We start from the raw sequence: 19,091 nt of genomic DNA, 5'->3' as shown, positions 1-19,091 counted from the left end.
ATACAGAGAGAGACAGGTCTTCCACCTGCTGGTTCACTTCCCAAATGGGTACAATAGCCAGAGCTGAGCCTATCTGAAGCCAGGAGCCAGGAGCTTCTTCCAGGTCTCCTTCAGAGCCCAAGGACTTGGGCTATCCTCTGCTGCTTTTCCAGGCACATTAGCAGGGAACTGGATTGAAAGTAGAGCAGCCAGGACTCGAATCAGTGCCCATATGGGATGCCGGCACTTGCAGGTCAGGGTTCTAACTCATTGTGCCACAGTGCCATCCCCTCTTTTTTATTTTTATTGAGTCTTCATGTAAGCCAACATTTCTTTAACAACAATATTGTGTTTTGTATTTTGGTGGATTAAGACAATTTTGGTGTGATTGATTTCATGAAGCATATCTCCAATGTGTAAGCACCCACTTTTTCAACTTTGAAGTTCATCTTTCTTGCTATAATGAAAAGGAAATGCTTTTAAATGCAATTAGAAACACAGCCTCAAAATTTATTTGTTAAGATCCTGTGAGATAGTGTTTTTGTCACAAGACACAGTCTGCCTCCAACAAAATAACATCATTAACTCTTTTTTTAAAGTTTTTTTTTCTTTTTTTTGTTTATTATTTTTTATTTAGTAAATATAAATTTTTAAAGTAAAGTTAATGGATTACAATGGCTTCCCCCCCCATAATTTCCCTCCCACTCACACCCCTCCCATCTCCCACTCCCTCTCCCATTCCATTCACATCAAGATTCATTTTCAATGATCTTTATATACAGAAGATCAATTCAGTATATATTAAGTAAAGATTTCATCAGTTTGCACCCACACAGAAACACAAAGTGTAAAATACTGTTTCAGTACTAGTTATAGCATTACTTCACATTGGACAACACACTAAGGACAGATCCCACATGAGAAGTAAGTACACAGTGACTCCTGCTGTTGACTTAACAATTTGACACTCTTGTTTATGGCATCAGTAATCTCCCTAGGCTCTAGTCATGAGTTGCCAAGGCTATGGAAGCCTTTTGAGTTCGCCGACTTCGATCTTATTCCAACAGGGTCATAGTCAAAGTGGAAGTTCTCTCCTCCCTTCAGAGAAAGGTACCTCCTTCTTTGATGGCCCTGTTCTTTCCACTGGGATCTCACTCACAGAGATCTTCCATTTAGGTCTTCCTTCCCCTCCCCCAGGGTGTCTTGGCTTTCCATGCCTAAAATACTCTCATGGGCTCTTCAGCCATATCCGAATGCCTTAAGGGCTGATTCTGAGCCCAGAGTGCTATTTAGGACATCTGCCATTCTATGAGTCTACTGTGTATCCCGCTTCCCATGATGGATTGTTCTCTCCCTTTTTGATTCTATCAGCTAGTATTAGCAGACACTAGACTTGTTTGTGTGATCCCTTTGACTCTTACACCTATCAGTGTGATCAATTGTGAACTGAAATTGATCACTTTATGTATTTAATTTGAATGGTCAGTGTTACACCGAGTGAGAAGGAGAGGCAGAGAGAGAGAGAGGTCTTTCATGCACTGGTTCACTCCCCAGATGGCCACAATTGCTGGAGCTGTGCTGATCCGAAGCCAGGAACCAGGAGCTTCTTCCAGGTCTCCCATGTGGGTGCAGGGGCCCAAGGACTTGGGCCATTTTACACTGCTTTCCCTGGCCATAGCAGAGAGCTGGATCAGAAGTGGAGCAGCCAGGACATGAACCAGTGCCCACATGGGATGTAGGCATTTTAGGCCAGGGCTTTAACCCACTGAGCCACATCACTAACTCTTTAAAGGCCTATATTGATTATGACTGAAAATAATATACATTTCCCTAAAAACTTAAAATCATGTGCATGTTGCAAAAACATTTCTTGTGTCATGTTTTTCAGACACTTTGGTTTTCACTTTTGCATTTAGATTTTTTGAATTTTTAAATTTTAAAATATTTTTGAAATTATTATTTTACTCTTTTAAGATTTATTTATTTATTCGAAAGTCAGAGTTACACAGAGAAAGGAGAGGGAGAGAGGGAGAGAGGGAGAGAGAGAGAGAGCTCTACCATCTGATGGTTCACTCCTCAAATTGTCGCAATGGCCAGAGCTGTGCCAATGCAAAGCCAGGAGCCAGGAGCTTCTTCCAGGTCTCCCACGTGAGTTCAGAGGCCCAAGGACTTGCACCATCTTCTACTACTTTCCCAACCCATAGCAGAGAACTGGATGGGAAGTGGAATAGCTGCGTCTCGAACCGGCGCACATATGGGACGCCAGCACTTCAGGCCAGGGCGGTAACCCACTGCACCACAGAACCAGCTCCTATTACTTTATTTTTTTAACATTTTATCAGTTCACCTCAAATGCAGACATTATATACATATGCACTATTATTTCTTGAAGACAAAGCTATTCATATCACAAAATTAAGAATTCGTGACAATGATCATGATTTGGTAAAAGAATATATTGTTATTTATGTCATTAACATGTTATGATTCAGTGAAACAATATTTATAACTAAATATCTAATGATATGACATCCATCAATTTTCGTATTCTCTAGATCTATTAACTTCCACAAATAAGAGAAAATATGTGATAGTTGTGTTTCTGGGTCTGGTTTATTTCACTTAACATAATGATATCCAGTTGCATTCATTTTGTTGCAAATATCAGGATTTCATTCTTTTTTATAGCTAAGTAATATTTCATCCTGTATATATGCCACATTTCCTATAGCTAATCATTAGTTGATGGACATCTAGGTTGATTTCATATCTTTGCTATGGTGAATTAAACTGCTATAAACATGGGAGTACAGTAACTCTTTCATATGTTGATTTCATTTCCTTTTTGATACATTCCCAGGAGTAGGATAACTAGGTCATATGGTAGACCTATTTTTAGTTTTCTGAAGAGTCACCATAATGTTTTCCATAATGGTTGCACCAGTTTGCATTCCCATCAACAGTGCATTAGAGTACCATTTTCTTTTTTTTGTTGTTAATTTATACAGATGAGACAATTTCATGTATTTTATATACACAGTTTTAAGAGCATAATTATACTTCCCACCCTACCACTATACCTCCCTCCTTTCTGTTTCTTTTCTTATTTTTCTTTTAATTTTTACAATGGCATACTTCGAATTTTCTTTATAATCTCAAGCTTAACCTTCCACTAAATCAATAATTCAACAAGTAGAAAGTAGAAAACCTACTGTTGCTCAAGAGTGTAGACAAGGGCTGTAAACAATAATCGAAGCTCAAAATATCAGTTTCACTCATATACATTACATTTTATGTACTCTATATATTTGTTACCACAAATCAGAGAATACATGATATTTATCTTTTTAGGACTGGCTTATTTCATCAAGCAAAATATTCTCCAGCTGCATTCATTTTGTTGCAAGAGACAGGATTTCATTATATTTTATGGCTGAGTAGTATTTCATTGTGTATATATACCACAATGTTGTTATCCAATCATCAGTTGATGAACATCTGGATTTTTTCCATATCTTAATTATTGTGAATTGAGCTGATATAAATATAGTGGTACAGATAATTCTTTATTATGTTGATTTCATTTCCTTTGGGTTTATTCCCAGGAGTGGAATGGCTGGGTCACATTGTAGATCTATTTTCAGATTTCTGAGGAATCTCTATACTGTGTCCCATAGTGATTGTAGTACTTTACATTACCACCAACAGTGTATTAGTGTATGTCTCCCCCAACCCCATCCTCACCAGCATTTATTTTTTCACTTTTGAATGTTAGCCATTCTGATTGGGGTGACTTGAAACCGCATTGTGGTTTTGTTGTTTTAAAAATTTATTTATTTATTTGAATGGCAAGAGTGAAACGAGAGAGAGAAAGAGAGAAAGAAAGAGAGAAGGAAAGAGAGAAATAAAGAAAGAGAGAGAGAGATAGAGAGAGAGGAAGGAAGGAAGGAAGGAAGGAAGGAAGGAAGGAAGGAAGGAAGGAAGGAAGGAAGGGAGGGAGGGAGGGAGGGAGGGAGGGAGAGAGAGAGAGAGAGAGAGAGAAAGAAAGAAAGAAAGAAAGAAAGAAAGAAAGAAAGAAAGAAAGAAAGAAAGAAAGAAAGAAAGAAAGAAAGAAAGAAAGAAAGAGAAAGAAAGAAAGAAAGAAAGAAAGAAAGAAAGAAAGAAAGAAAGAAAGAAAGAAAGAAAGAAAGAAAGAAAGAAAGAAAGAAAGAAAAATTTCCAACCTCTGGTTCACTCCCTAAGTGACAGAAACTACTGGGGCTGGGGCTGGGCCTGGGGTTGGGCCAGGCAGAAGCTAGGAGCCCAGAACTTCCTCCAGGTCTCCCACATAGGTGCAAGGGCCCAAATGCTTGGGCTACCTTCTGCTGCTTTCACAGGTGCACTAGCAGAGAACTGGATTGGAAGTGGAGCAACTGGGACTTGAACTGGCACCCATAAAGAATGCTGGTGTATCAGGTGGTTACTTAACCCACTGAGCCACAGTGCTGGCCCCCTCATTGTGGTTTTTAGTTGCATAACCCAAATGGCTAGTAATCCTGAGTATCTTTTCATGTTTGTTGGCCGTTGTATTTTATCCTTTGAAAAATGCCTGTTCATATCCTTAGCTCATTTCTTAACTGAATTGCTTATTTGCTGCTGATTTCTCGAGTTCTTTTTATATCCAAGATATTAATCCTTTAACAGATGTAGCATTTGCACATATTTTCTCACAGTCTGTTGGTTACCTCCTTACTTTATTTGAGCTTCCTTTGTGGTGCAGAAGCCCCTCAGCTTGATATAATCTTGTTTATCTATGTTTACTTTCATTGCCTGTGCTTTGGGGTCTTTTCCAAGGAGTCTTTGCCTATGCTTATGCTCTGCATTGTTTCCCCTATGTTCTCCTCTAGTAATTTGTTGGTTGCAGGTCTTAGATTTGTATTGTGAGCTTATTTTTCACAGAGTATAAGATAGGAGTCTTGTTTCACACTTCTGCATGCAGAGATCCAATTTTCCCAACATTATTTGTTGTAAAGACTGTCCTTCCTCCAGGAAATGATCTTGGCCAGCGCCACGGCTCACTAGGCTAATCCTCCACCTGCAGAGCTGGCACCCAGGTTCTAGTTCAGGTTGGGGCGCGGGTTCTGTCCTGGTTGCTCCTCTTTCAGTCCAGCTCTCTGCTGTGGCCCGGGAAGGCAGTGGAGGATGGCCCAAGTGCTTGGGCCCTGCACCCGCATGGGAGACCAGGAGGAAGCACCTGGCTCCTGGCTTCGGATCGGTGCAGCGCTGGCCGTAGTGGCCCCATTTTGGGGGTGAACCAATGGATGGAAGACCTTTCTCTCTGTCTCACTGTTGAACTCTGCCTGTCAAAAAAAAAAAAAAAATCAAAACTGTCCTTCCTCCAGGAAGTGATCTTAGCTTGTTTGTCAAAGATTAGTTGGTTGCAAATGCATGGATTTTTTTTCTGGAATTTCTAATCTGTTCCATTGGTTGATATACTTATTCTTGTGCCATTACCAGACTATTTTGATTATAATTGCAAAGTAATATCTCTTGAAATCTAGTATCGTGATATCTCCAGCTTTATTTTTATTGTTTACTATTGTCTTAGCTATTCAGGGTCTCCTGTGATTTCATATGAATTTTAGGGTCATTCTGAGGAGAATGTCTTTGGTATTTTGATTGGGATTACACTGAATCTGTAAATTGCATGGGATAACATGCGTGTTCTGATGATATTAATTCTTCCAATCTATGAACATGGGAGATTTTTCCATTTTCTGTTTTTTCTTCTATTTCTTTCCTTCACACTTTGTAATTTTCATTGTAAATATCTTTGATGTCCTTGGTTAAATCCCAAGGCATTTAAATTTTTTGTAACATTTGTGAATGGGGCTGATTTTACAAACTTTTTCTCAGCCATTGAGATTTTTGTGTATACAAAGGCTATTGATTTTTGTGTGTTGATTTTATATTCTTCAACTTTACCAAACAGTTTTATGAGTTCTCTAATATTTTAGTGGAGTCTTTTGGTTCCCTGCTGCATAGAATCATTTCATCTGCAAACAGGGATCATTTGACTTCCTCTTTTCCCATTTCTTTTTCTTGTCTAATAACTCTGGCTAAATCTGCCAGAACTTTATTGAATTGTAATGATGAGACTGGACATCCTTATCTGGTTCCAGATCTTAGTGGAAATGCTTCCAGCTTTTTAGATTGTTTCCTTTACCATGCCCATGCCCATATGTATTTTCTTTTTTTGTTTGTTTGTTTTGCTTCCCACGTTCATCCCTTACTGAGTCAGTCTACAAGCATTCTGATTTCATCAGTGGTTACTTACTACTTGATGATCATTCTCTTGCTTCTCATTCTGAGAAGGTAAAAATAAACTTGTCTGAAAATGTTTTCATCTTAATACCTACAATATCATCACATTTTCACATAATCCTTTAAAAACACATTCAACTACTGAATATGGCATTGCTACTTTGGAACATGAGCTGTAGTCTCTAACAGAGGCTTTAGATTCTGATGATAAGGTGTAGATTTGTGGCCTTAGATTCATGATTGTCTCTCCATCCCTCTGGCCCCTTCTGTAAGTGAAAGAGCATGAGAAAGACCACATTTCACCTGAGTGTCATTGGAAACAAAAAATAATATTCACAATAGAACTGTGTTGAGAAATTATTAAATAACATCATTTGCATCATATATCACATTCTAAAGAAATGTTAACTTACTGCTTGTTCCTCTGTGCTGACTCAGCTAAATATCTCACTCTATTCTTTTTAACAAAACATTTGTTATAGAGGGTAGTAACTACCCTCTTGGAATTAATATATTTGAAATAAAAACTGACACACACACAAGTGATGATAGTACATGGTCTTTAGTGATTCAAGAGCTAAGATTTTTAAGTCCAAAAAGCAAAAGCACAGAAAAAAAGATAATTAGAGTTGAGAAGCAAATTTCATGACTCAACTGTATTTTATATGTGCATACTTTAAGACTCTTATGAGACTCAAATCTAATGAACTTCCTCTCTGCCCAGGAAATTAAAACTTTGAGTAACTTATTCTGTTGATGAAAATAGAAACATGTAATTTTCCATTCTATACATCTCATACCACAATGTGACAGTAATTAAAGCATTAAGCAAAACTAACTTTAAATTTGATTCCTGTCTTGACAGCTAAAGTCCAGGAAGAGATTGAGCATGTGATTGGCAGACACCGGAGCCCCTGCATGCAGGACAGGACCCGCATGCCCTACACAGATGCTGTGATGCATGAGATCCAGAGATATGTTGACCTGGTCCCCACTAGTTTGCCCCATGCAGTGACTCAGGACATTGAGTTCAACGGGTATCTTATTCCAAAGGTGATACAACTTTTGTCTGTGTGCCTCTCTAGGAATCTTAGGCCATCAGTTATCATGGTAGTAGAATTATAGATTGCTGAACCTTCTGCCATAACTCAGATATTTCCCCTTCTGACCACATTCGCCTTGCCTTCTAGTTAGTTGATACAATTACCTAAATACAGTGGTGCTTAGACTCCCACAGAATGTTCAGTACATAAATAGCTCCACATTGCTTGTCCATTAGTCTGTCTATTTTCCACTTCCCTGTCTTCCAGTGTATGATTTACAACTCATAACAATTAATCAGTATTCTACAGTCCCACCTCCTTCCCTACTATTAGTTTCATGTGTTTGTAAAACGTCCAATTCAGTAGTCTCCTGACCCCCTACCTACCTGTATTTGTGCTACTCATCACTGTAGATAAAGGCCATGCAGCCCAACAGATTGGCATTATTATTACCAACCTCAAATATATTCTGTTTTATCCAACAGTCCTGTTGTACAAACTAATACAACTTGCATCACCAAGCTCCATGATGATCCATTCAATCCTGAACTCTCATCAAACTCCTAACTTTCTAATATGCTTTTTCAGTAAATCTGGATTTCCACTGCATAGGGAAAATCAGAGCCTATGGAAGGGAACTCCCTGAACACCTGTCCACTAGATTTGCATACGTAGATTCATCCATACCTTTAAATTTTCTTTCATGTGTCTTGTGAGTGATGTACTTTACTCTGAACTAAAGTGAACTTTTTCCTTTTAGCATGGCTCTCTCACCTCTCATTTTTTCAAGGATCCTACTCAAAAAAAATTTTCTTTCTTTTAATCTTCATCCTCTCTCTCCTTCCTGACTCTTTTCTTTTTTTTTTTTTTTTTTTTTTTTTGACAGGCAGAGTGGACAGTGAGAGAGAGAGACAGAGAGAAAGGTCTTCCTTTGCCGTTGGTTCACCCTCCAATGGCTGCCGCGGCCGGCGCGCTGCAGCCGGCACACCGCGCTGATCCGATGGCAGGAGCCAGGAGCCAGGTGCTTTTCCTGGTCTCCCATGGGGTGCAGGGCCCAAGCACCTGGGCCATCCTCCACTGCACTCCCGGGCCACAGCAGAGAGCTGGCCTGGAAGAGGAGCAACCGGGACAGAATCCGGCGCCCCGACCGGGACTAGAACCCGGTGTGCCGGCGCCGCTAGGCGGAGGATTAGCCTAGTGCTTCCTGACTCTTTTCTATCAGCATTTGAACATACTCAGTTCTCTTATACTTTAAAAACCTCTTATCCTTAAACTAGGACCCCTCCTTCTCAAGCTTATCTAACCAATGATCTGTAATGCCCAGAATAAGACAGTTATACATATATAACATTTCCTAATCAGTCTTTTATTCATCAAAAAATTGAGAAATATATTCCAACATGGTGACACCGTTTTCATCAGAGTCTTAGGTGACTCCCCCTGCTAGCCCCTAAACCCATGATTAAATCAATGAATGTTTCCAGTCCTTGTTTTACTTGGCTTCATGGAAGTGATTAGTACCCACAGAGATACCTTTCATTGGTATACACTCACTTCCCACAACAGTGACGTGTTAATCTATTAGTTTTCCTTCTGCTTCTCTGGTACGCATCTGCATTTCTCAATCCTCCAGCAGTCAGACTTGAAAAGCCTTCTGGGAGTTTCCTCCTTTAATGTGACACCCAACCCACAGCATGGATTTAAGTCTGGTACACTTTTGAGATCTTCCCTGATGGTAGATTTCACTTCTCATGGAAGCTTCCTCACAAGTTATAGCTGATAAATCTTGCTCTACATCTTCTTACCTTGGAAAGAACACCATATGATTTGGCCTTCATTACCTTATACTGTGGGAACAAAGTGTTCTCAGGCAGAACGGAGATTGGTTGTAGGGCTTAATTTCCCTTTAGAGACACATCACAATCCTGGATTGCCTGTGTTTACCTCATATATTTTTCCCAGATTTATATTTATTTAATTGTGAGAGCAACTCCAAAGAAGTTACACTGTCATATCTAGAAGTAGTAGGTCCCATAAGACAGGAGAGGTGTTTCACCTCAAATTAATATGGAAGTCTATACTAGGGTCGACCACAGTATTTTGCTGTACCTTATGCTCAGGAAATGCTCTAAATTCGTGCACACCAGGAAACAACTCATAGGAATAACTGCTAAAGTTCAGGAAGGACGGAAATGTTATCTTTTACTTGTCTACACAGCAATGGAAGTTTATGCATTTGACCAATTTTCTGCAATGAGAACTACATCATATATTTGGAGAGGCCATACAGTATTTCAGAAAGCATTCAGATAACTATGGATGAAAACTTTTTCTCTGCACTTTTATAGCATTTAAGGATTTAAGACCTATCAGCTGGCCTCTTAATTCTTCTTATTTTTCAAATTTGTTTTTTTTTTTTTTTGAAAGGCAGGGTGACAAGGAGAGACAGAGAGATGGAAAGATAGAGAGATGTTTGATCTGCTGGCTGACTTCCCAAACAGCCCAACAGCCAGGTCTGTGCCAGGTTGAAGCCAAGAGCCAGGAACTCCATCCAAGCTCCCACGCAAGTGGCAAGGGGCCAAGTACTTGAGCCAGCATGTACTGCCTTCTAGGGTGCACATTAGCAGGAAGCTGGATTAGAAGCAAGGTACCTGATATGGGTTGAAGGCAGCAGCTTACCCTGCCAGCCCCTCATTGATTTATTCTTCATTTTGTGGCTCATTATCATCATCTTTAAAACAAAATGTTTAGGTGATAGACATTTCCAATTTTATGCAAAGTTCTTTCTTTATAACCCTATACATGTGTTTCTCTTTCTATCAGGGCACAGACATAATACCATCTCTGACTTCTGTACTGTATGATGACAAAGAGTTTCCCAACCCAGAGAAGTTTGACCCTGGACACTTCTTGGATGAAAGTGGAAACTTCAAGAAAAGTGATTACTTCATGCCTTTCTCAGCAGGCAAGCAAGCTTCCTTTTATCTGCACATCAGGGGTCAAGAGAGATGAAGATGGGCTTTACAGGGAGTTTCTCTGGACTTAAAGGAATTGCTCCCATAGTTCAGGCTGTTTTGCCTTGCACTGGAGGCTGAAATCAACTGCTTATGCCTCCTGACCCACCACTGGGGTTCACAAAACCTCCTTTTACAATTCAGTTCCAACAAAGCTCTTATCATCAGCCTTGAGACTCCAGTTCACTTAATAAACTACACTGAAAACCTCACAGGTAACAACCCTATTCACAGACCCAAGAACACAAATGTGAATGGGAAACACTATTTCTTGTAGGAGAAACGAAGAGAAATTAACAGTCAATGAGACTCCAGTGTGACAAATGCTTTGCTGGAGTCTGTTGTGGAAGCCCAAGAGTTATCAGTTCTACTCATTTTGAGGGCAGGACCAGAGTTGTTGCAGAGCAAGTGAAATTGTCAGGAAGTTAACATTTGAGTATCTTCCCTCAATAATGGTTCTAGCAGAAGCAGCTGCCATACTAACAGTTTCATTTAAAGGTTTAATTTTTTTTTTTTTGACAGGCAGAGTGGACAGTGAGAGAGAGAGAGAGAGAGAGAGAGAGAGAGAGAAAAGTCTTCCTTGTGCCGTTGGTTCACCCTCCAATGGCCGCCACGGCTGGCGCACCACGCTGATCCAAAGGCAGGAGCCAGGTGCTTCTCCTGCTCTCCCACGCGGGTGCAGGGCCCAAGGACTTGGGCCATCCTCCACGGCACTCCTGGGCCATGGCAGAGAGCTGGCCTGGAAGAGAGGCAACCGGGACAGAATCTGGTGCCCCGACCAGGACTAGAACCCGGTGTGCCGGCGCCGCAAGGCGGAGGATTATCCTATTGAGCCATGGCGCAGGCCTAAGGGTTTAATTTTAATACTGTTTATAGAGGTGAGGACAGGACAAGAGAAGTGACCAAATGTGGTGTTATTCAGAATATGGTCCATTAGGAAGATGTCCCCATTCTAAGGAGGAAAGGACAAGGGAAAGAGGGTGCTATAGGAGCCTAAACAGATGTTCAGGCAGGAGAGAGTGAAGGCCTTACCAAGAGATGCTTCTGTGGCTAGAAGCATACAGCCACTGCCACAACTGTGGTAGGCCAGGATTGAGGAGGTAAACATAAGGAGGGAACTTCTTGCCGGTGCCGCGGCTCACTAGGCTAATCCTCCACCTTGCGGCGCCGACACACCGGGTTCTAGTCCCGGTCGGGGCACCGGATTCTGTCCTGGTTGCCCCTCTTCCAGGCCAGCTCTCTGCTGTGGCCCAGGAGTGCAGTGGAGGATGGCCCAGGTGCTTGGGCTCTGCACCCCATGGGAGACCAGGATAAGCACCTGGCTCCTGCCATCGGATCAGCGCGGTGCACCGGTCGGCCGCGGCAGCCACTGGAGGGTGAACCAACGGCAAAAGGAAGACCTTTCTCTCTCTGTCTCTCTCTCTCACTGTCCACCCTGCCTGTAAAAAAAAAAAAAAAAAAAGGAGGGAACTTCTGGGCTAATGCAGCCTCCAGGTCAGGCAGGAAAGAACAGCACACAGACCAAGGATGGCTCTGAATAGAGGGAAAAAGAATTTTCAGTGCACCCCAAAAGAGAAGTAGGAGGCAGCACAGAGAGTGAAGGACTCTTCTGACTGAAATAACTGAAATGGGCACAGAAATAGGAGATTTGCTCCTATCTGAGTACCTGCACAAGTAGGCATTGAGCTATCCTTGGTGTTGTGGTTCCAAGATTAGGTATAATCTCTAGGATGATCTCAAAGCCCCTGCCACTCTACTGCTTATCTTCCTTCTTATATTTTGGAGCCAGGCCTGCTTTTGTCCTAACACTGAGGGTATCCTTAGAAGAGTTTTATCTTAACATCTTATATTCCAGTCTGTGGATCAGATAAATAATCTAAATTCCACATGCATTGCCCTGTGTTAGCACCATTAATGAATGCTGTGGAAAACAAGGCATTGAATTGTATACACTGAGCACATTCAAGGGATCAGCATAGAATCAATGAGATCCATCTGAATCCAGAAGTATTCAGGATTACCAACAGGCAAGAGACTGTTGTGTGAGATAAATCTGAAGTTGTCAGTCTGTTTCAGGAGTGGTGTAAAGTTAGTAACTGCTGGATTATGGAACTGAGCAGAAGAGGAAGGAGATGAGGCTGCCTTTGCTTCGTGGGTGATTTTCTGTGCCATCTTATACTATCTATTAATAAATAATCAAGTAAGCATAATGACTTTATATTTTTGAAGGACAAAATTATATATAAAAGTTGAGCAATATATTCTAAATTAGAAAACTTAGTGTAAATAAAAACAAAACAGAATATTAAAAGAAAAATGTTTGTGGTCAATTTGCAACATTTTTAAATACTGGGCAATGGTGAACGCTTAGAAAATTTTTAAGCAGGTAGTGCCAAGATTAAGATTATTCTTTGGAACTCAACTGAGGAGACACAAATTTGTTGTTGAGTACTGGGTCAGAGTTAGATGGAAAAGCACAGTGTGTTTATCATGCCAGCTGGGACAGGTGAGTGAGTGACTGTGTATGTGGTGAGTGATTAGAAAGGTGTCACTGGCAACCTTCAGCACAGCAGTGCCTTTGTGGATGCACAGAAAATAAATAGATTTTCCAAGGACAAACACATTTATGTGTGCTGAGGAAATGAAGAAAACCAGGTTCGGGTGTAAAGAGCTGGAGCCATAGGATAAACAGGAAATAATTAAAACTGTTATTCACTTCATAGTTATTCATGCCTCCTCTGTGAATATTAATTTTTGTATCATTTTTAGGAAAAAGAGCTTGTGTTGGAGAGGGCCTGGCCCGCATGGAGCTGTTCTTACTCCTGACCACCATCTTGCAGCATTTTACCCTGAAGCCTCTGGTTGACCCAAAGGATATTGATCCCACCCCAGTGGAAAATGGGTTTGTCTCTGTCCCTCCCTCCTATGAGCTGTGTTTTGTTCCAGTCTGAAGAAAGCACTGGAATCCCTCTGAGCAACACAGATGGTTTCAGGCATCTGTGTCACCTGTTACCTTCCCAGTCCTTACTAATGAGAATCCAATCTATGAGCTCTGTGTCTTCTCAAGTTTTCTGTCCTACAAGCTACATTTTAATTTCTCTAATGGAATAAAGCTCATTGTTTCATCACCAATAAAATTATTTCCGTAAAACAACTCAAAATTCATAGTGCATTTAATCGGTGGTATGTACCTAATGGAAACACATTATAAATGTCACACTTTATTTATTAAGAATGAGGAAGTTTTTACACAGCAGTTAAGATGACTCTTATTCACCCACATCCCATATCAGTGTACCTGGGTGTGATCCTTGCTATGTTCCAGATTCCAGGTTCTGGGTGATTTGTGCCCTGTGAGGGAGCAGGTAAAAGCCCAGTGGTTTCAGTCCTGTGCTACCCTCATAGTTGACCTGTCTGCATTCCCAGCTCCTGGCACTGGTCCTAGCTCAGGCTGAGCCATTGCAGATATATGAAGAACAGAACAAGGGATTTCTCTTTCGATCCTTGTCTCACTCTCTCTGGTTCTCAAATAAAACGTAAAAATGTAAATAAGTGTATATATGTAGGTGATATATATGTCTATGTATGTATATATGTCTATTTGCATATTTATGTGTGTATATATGCATACATAGAGGGAGAAGACAGAGAAAATAACAGGAGATAAACTTAAACATGGATGTCCTTTTTCAGCACCCCCCCCAGTTGTTAAACACACACATACACACACACACACACCTCTACATGGACATACACAGACATATAGGCATACACACACCTCTACATGGACATACACAGACATATAGGCATATTAAGGCAAAGAAGAGGGGAATATCTATATGTATACATCAAAAATTGTATAAGAATATAGCTACAATTTTGAGGTTAACATATCATGCATATTTTTACAAACAGTAAAAAATGAGTGTTTCTCATAATGCTCTGTTGCACAGTTATCATGTACTTTTCAAAATTACTGCCAAGGATATTTAGATTGTTTTAACTTGTAAAACAAATTCTGCTACATGCATGTAGTTTTTGTGATTCCTGTGCTATTTCTTCAGAATGGCTTCCTAAATGTGGGACCAATGCACCATAGCATATGGGAACTTCTATTTCTCATAGATTCTGAAACCCTAACGTTATATATGTGTTGATCTTTCTATTATGAATGTAATTAGAGAAAAATGGAATGAGACAGAGAGAGAAGTCAATTTATTTTAGCAAAGTAGCTCATCCAGTGCTGGGGTTGGCAAATATGTAATCTGAGAGCCTGAAGGCTGACAAGTACGACCCAGGGAAGTGTTCATGTTGTACTTTTGAATCCAAAGACTGACTGGAGGCAGAAGCCCTTCCTCCCTGAGGGACCTCAGTCCTCTCTCTTAAAGGCTTCATCTGGTCTGTTAAACCCAATGGATATTATGGAGGATAAGCAGTTTCTCTCAAAGTCTGTGGATTTACATGTTTATCCCTTCTAAAGAGCACTTTCAGAATGTCAGTATTAGTGTTTCATCAAACATCTGGGTATTACAGCCTAGCTAAGCTAACACACGATTTCATCATCACAAAAACCATCCATAAAATAAATCAAAGGAAATTAGAAGAACATAAACAGCAGAAATACTGCTGATTCCCTTTAAACCTATTTATGCAGTGAGTAGACTAACATAGTTGATTAGGCCTAGACAACACTGACCAACAACAATAAGAGAAGGCATTAATAAGCAATAGCAGGAATGACAAAGAGAATATAACTGTTAGGTAGGAAGTTATAAATGAACTTATGTGTGTGTGACAAAGGCCTAAGGAGTTGACATCCATCTCCAGCATCCGCATCGCAAAGTCATCCCGGCAACTTTCCAGGTGTAGCCCAGTATCTGCACTTCAAATGTCCTGCCCCATCTACTCAATAACCATCCTTTCTCTAAGGCTCCTTTAAGGCAGAGCGACACCAGCCAGGCTTCCCCCGTCTGATAACTTCAGGGGGAAAAGTCAGAAAGGAATTTTTTGTATGTACATCCAAAAAGTCCTTTGTTCCAGGAGGAGAAGAAGAAGAGGCAAGAAGGCAAGACCCATCCCCTTAAAAATTGCAGCCTAAATGTAAACTGCACATTCTCTCTCAGGTCCTATCTGGAGAGGTGCCCATCCATTCTTACAGATGTCCATACCATAGTAAAACTTGCTACTTTGCTTTCTACTACTCTCTGTCTCACACCTGAATTCATTCTTGCACAAAGACAAGGACCCTTTGCCTCTCCAATAACATAACCATGTAGTCTACTGAAATAAACAGTTAAAATACAGAGGATATAATAAGCAAAGTAAAGCCAATATTTGAAAAATGTAGACACCACTGATGTAATCCCAGAAAAACAAAACTTAAGGCCTGGTTGCAAGGTGTCTGGCGCGTAACAAATCTTCCCAGGCAGATGAATCAATTAATTCACAGGCTTTTATTGGGATTCCACTCCCGAGCAAGGTTCCCTGGTCCCAACAGAGTGGGGCCAGGGAGGTTGCACGTCAGAGGGTGGGAGGGCTCCTTTTATAGATTCAGGGCATGGGGGTTAAAGGTTGAGGCAGGTCTGATCCTCATTGGTTGACCTTTAGGCACCCGCAGGGGCCTTGACAAGGACTTTTCTTCCCCGGAAGTACAGGTAGGGACTCTCCATTCCTGGAAGTATAGGCCTTCCCTCCTTGCGGTTCCCAAAGCTACCACAGGTGTTGTGGAGTAGCAGGTGAAGTTGGTTCATGTCCAACTGCCCCATTTCTTATCCAGCTCCCTGCAAATGGCCTAGGAAAAGCAGTAGAAGATGGCCCAAGTGCTTGAACTCCTGCTTCCCATGTGGCAGACCCAGAAGAAGCTCCTGGCTCCAGGCTTCAGCATTCATCAGCCCTGGCAGTTGCTGCCATCTGGAGAATGAAATGAACAATCAGATGGAAGATCTCTCTCTCTCTCTCTCTGCCTCTCCCACTCTCTCTGTAACTCTGACTTTGAAATAAATAAACAAATTTTAACAAAGAGCAAAGCAAAACTTAAAATCATAGTGTAAGAACAGAACAAAAATTGAATCTAAATTGTGGAATAATTATTAAAATTCAAATCCATACTTTTTAATTTATGTCAAATACACTTAACCACCAGACACTTGAGTAACTTTAAGGAAGCAAATTTGAAGGAAGAAATAACAATATATACCAGTGCCAAATGCCTTCACCCCTTTCCTTCAATTATTATCTGTGATGTGATATGTCACTTGTCCTACTAATTTCAAATTCCAACTCTACTCCTTCCCCAACTGAGAATGGAAACACGTGAACCTGTAAGGTAATTCACACATGCAGATTGCTGTCATAAAGTATATTTTCAAGATCAAATTATCTAATGTGGGGTAAATATATAGCACGTAAAAATCACTAAAATATTTCTACTTTCAATTTTGTTGTGTTGTTTATATGTTTACCAGATATCAAAGTAACTTTGCTATGATACATTTTAAAGGTTTAATTTTCATTTAATTGAAATGTAAAGTGTTACTGAGACAGAAAGAGAGAAAGAGTGAGAGAGAGTGAAAGAGAGAGAGAGAGAGAGAGAGAGAGAGAGAGAGAGATTCCATCTACCAGTTCAAATTATCAGGAAATTGGATCAGAAATAGAGCAGCCAGGACTCAATCCGGCCCTGTAGTAAGAGATGGAGGCATCACAGGTGGTGGCTTAACCTGCTACACCACAATGCCAGCCTCTATATTATACTAAATGTTCCTAAAATTATTTTGGATTTATTCATGATTAATGCACTTGCTAGCAATGATGAAATTATTGCCAATACCACTTACCTATGTAGTTTTCATTGTTGCTATCTTGACTCTAGTTTTGAGATAAAGAACTCATTTTTAGTATTTCTATTTTTAAAAAAGATTTATTTATTTATTTGAAGGAGTTACAGAGAGGCAGAGACAGAGAGAGAGAGAGAGAGAGAGAGAGATCTTCCATCCACTGGTTCACTCCCCAATTGGCCACAATGGCCAGAGCTGTGCTGATCTGAAGCCAGGAGCTTCTTCCAGATCTTCCGCATGGGTGCAGGGCCCCCAAGGACTTGGGCCATCTTCCACTGCTTTCCCAGGCATTAGCAGGGAGCTGGATCAGAAGTGGAGCAGCTGGGCCAGCACTGCGGCTCACTAGGCTAATCCTCCTCCTGCAGTGCTGGCACCCCAGGTTCTAGTCCCGGTTGGGGCACCAGATTCTGTCTCAGTTGCTCCTCTTCCAGTCCAGCTCTCTGCTGTGGCCCAGATGCTTGGGCCCTGCACCCGCATGGGAGACCAGGAGAAGCACCTAGCTCCTGGCTTCGGGTCGGGTTAGCACGCGGCTGTAGTGGACATTTGGAGGGTGAACCAATGGAAGGAAGACCTTTCTCTCTGTCTCTATCTCTCTCTCTCACTAACTCTGCATGTCAAAAAAGAAGAAGAAGAAGTGGAGCAGCTGGAACTGGAACCGCCTGCCATATAGGATGCCAGTGCTGCAGAACAGGGCTTTAACCCATGGCAACACAGCATCAGCCTGGAGTATTTACATGTTTTTGATTCATGCTGGTAATGGAACAGTCAGGAGGCACTCCCTTTAATATTTAAATAATTCTTTAAAATGTTTCTCTGGTACATAAAAATTGTAAGTATGAGGTATGATCTGATAATTGAGTACATGCTTACATTATGTAATTTTCAAATCAGGGTAAGCATATTTTCTCCTCGAATACTTATCATTTCTTTATGGAAGAAGCATTCCAAATCCTATCTTCTAGGATTTTTTTGAAAAACATAAATAGATAAAAATAATTTTATAACCTTGTCCTGTCTTCAGCTCTCCTCACTTCAGCCTACATCACTGTACTTCCAATTTTTATGAAATCCATTTTTTCTTTGATTTCATATATGAATAAAACCATATACTACATTTCATCCTCAACCTAGCTAATTTCACTTGATATATTGAAGGAGGTGGTCTGTTTTTTAAGATTTATTTATTTATTTGAAAGTCAGAGTTATACAGAGACAGGAGAGTCAGAGAAAGAGAAAGAGGACTTCCATCCAATGGTACTCTCCCCAAATGTGCACAATGGAGAGAGGAGAGGCAGAGAGAGAGAGAGAGTATTCTTCCATCTGCTAATTCACTCCCCAAATGGCTGCAACAGCCAGAGCTGTGCTGATCGATCCAGAAGTCAGGAGCTTTTCTGGGTCTCCCACGTGGTTGAAGGGGCCCAAGGACTTGGGCCATCTTCTACTGCGTTTAGGCTATAGCAGAGAACTGGATTAGAAATGGAAATGGAGCAGCTGAGTCTCGAACCAGCATCCATATGGGCTGCCAGCGCTAAAGGTCAGGGAATTAACCCACTGTGCCACAGCGCCAGCCCCAGGAGGTGGACATTTTAAATGTCTGTTCAACCATACGGGAAGTGAGGCATCACAACCTCATTTTGATGATTTTTCTCTGATAGCTAATAGAGGTTTTGTTGTTGATGTTGATGTTTTGTGTCTTTTTTTAACTTTTATTTAATAAATATAAATTTCCAAAGTACAACTTTTGAGTTATAGTGGCTTTTCCTCCCATAACCTCCCTCCCACCCACAACCATCCCATCTCCCACTCCCTCTCCCATCCCATTCTTCATCAAAAATTCATTTTCAATTATCTTTATATACAGAAGATCAACTTCGTATATACTAAGTAAACATTTCAACAGACTGCATGCACACAGACAC

At 40.8% G+C, this 19,091-nt stretch overlaps 1 protein-coding gene across 1 annotated transcript in view; it reads left to right on the top strand.

The window, feature by feature from the left end:
• The window catches only part of CYP2C (cytochrome P450-like), a 28,717-nt gene extending 15,231 nt beyond the window's left edge, over window positions 1–13,486 (top strand). Inside the window, 3 exon segments of the mRNA NM_001171265.1 lie at window positions 7,148–7,335; window positions 10,149–10,290; window positions 13,109–13,486. Of these exon segments, the coding sequence (NP_001164736.1) occupies window positions 7,148–7,335; window positions 10,149–10,290; window positions 13,109–13,290 (512 nt within the window). The 3' untranslated portion in view covers window positions 13,291–13,486.
• Window positions 13,487–19,091: the final 5,605 nt, after the last annotated feature.

The sequence above is a fragment of the Oryctolagus cuniculus genome, chromosome 15 (assembly GCF_051225735.1).
Source record: "Oryctolagus cuniculus isolate XC-2025 breed Fujian yellow rabbit chromosome 15, ASM5122573v1, whole genome shotgun sequence".
Lineage (NCBI taxonomy): Eukaryota > Metazoa > Chordata > Mammalia > Lagomorpha > Leporidae > Oryctolagus > Oryctolagus cuniculus.
Note: the sequence above shows the minus strand (reverse complement) of the source record. Positions and strands in the feature narration are given on the sequence as shown.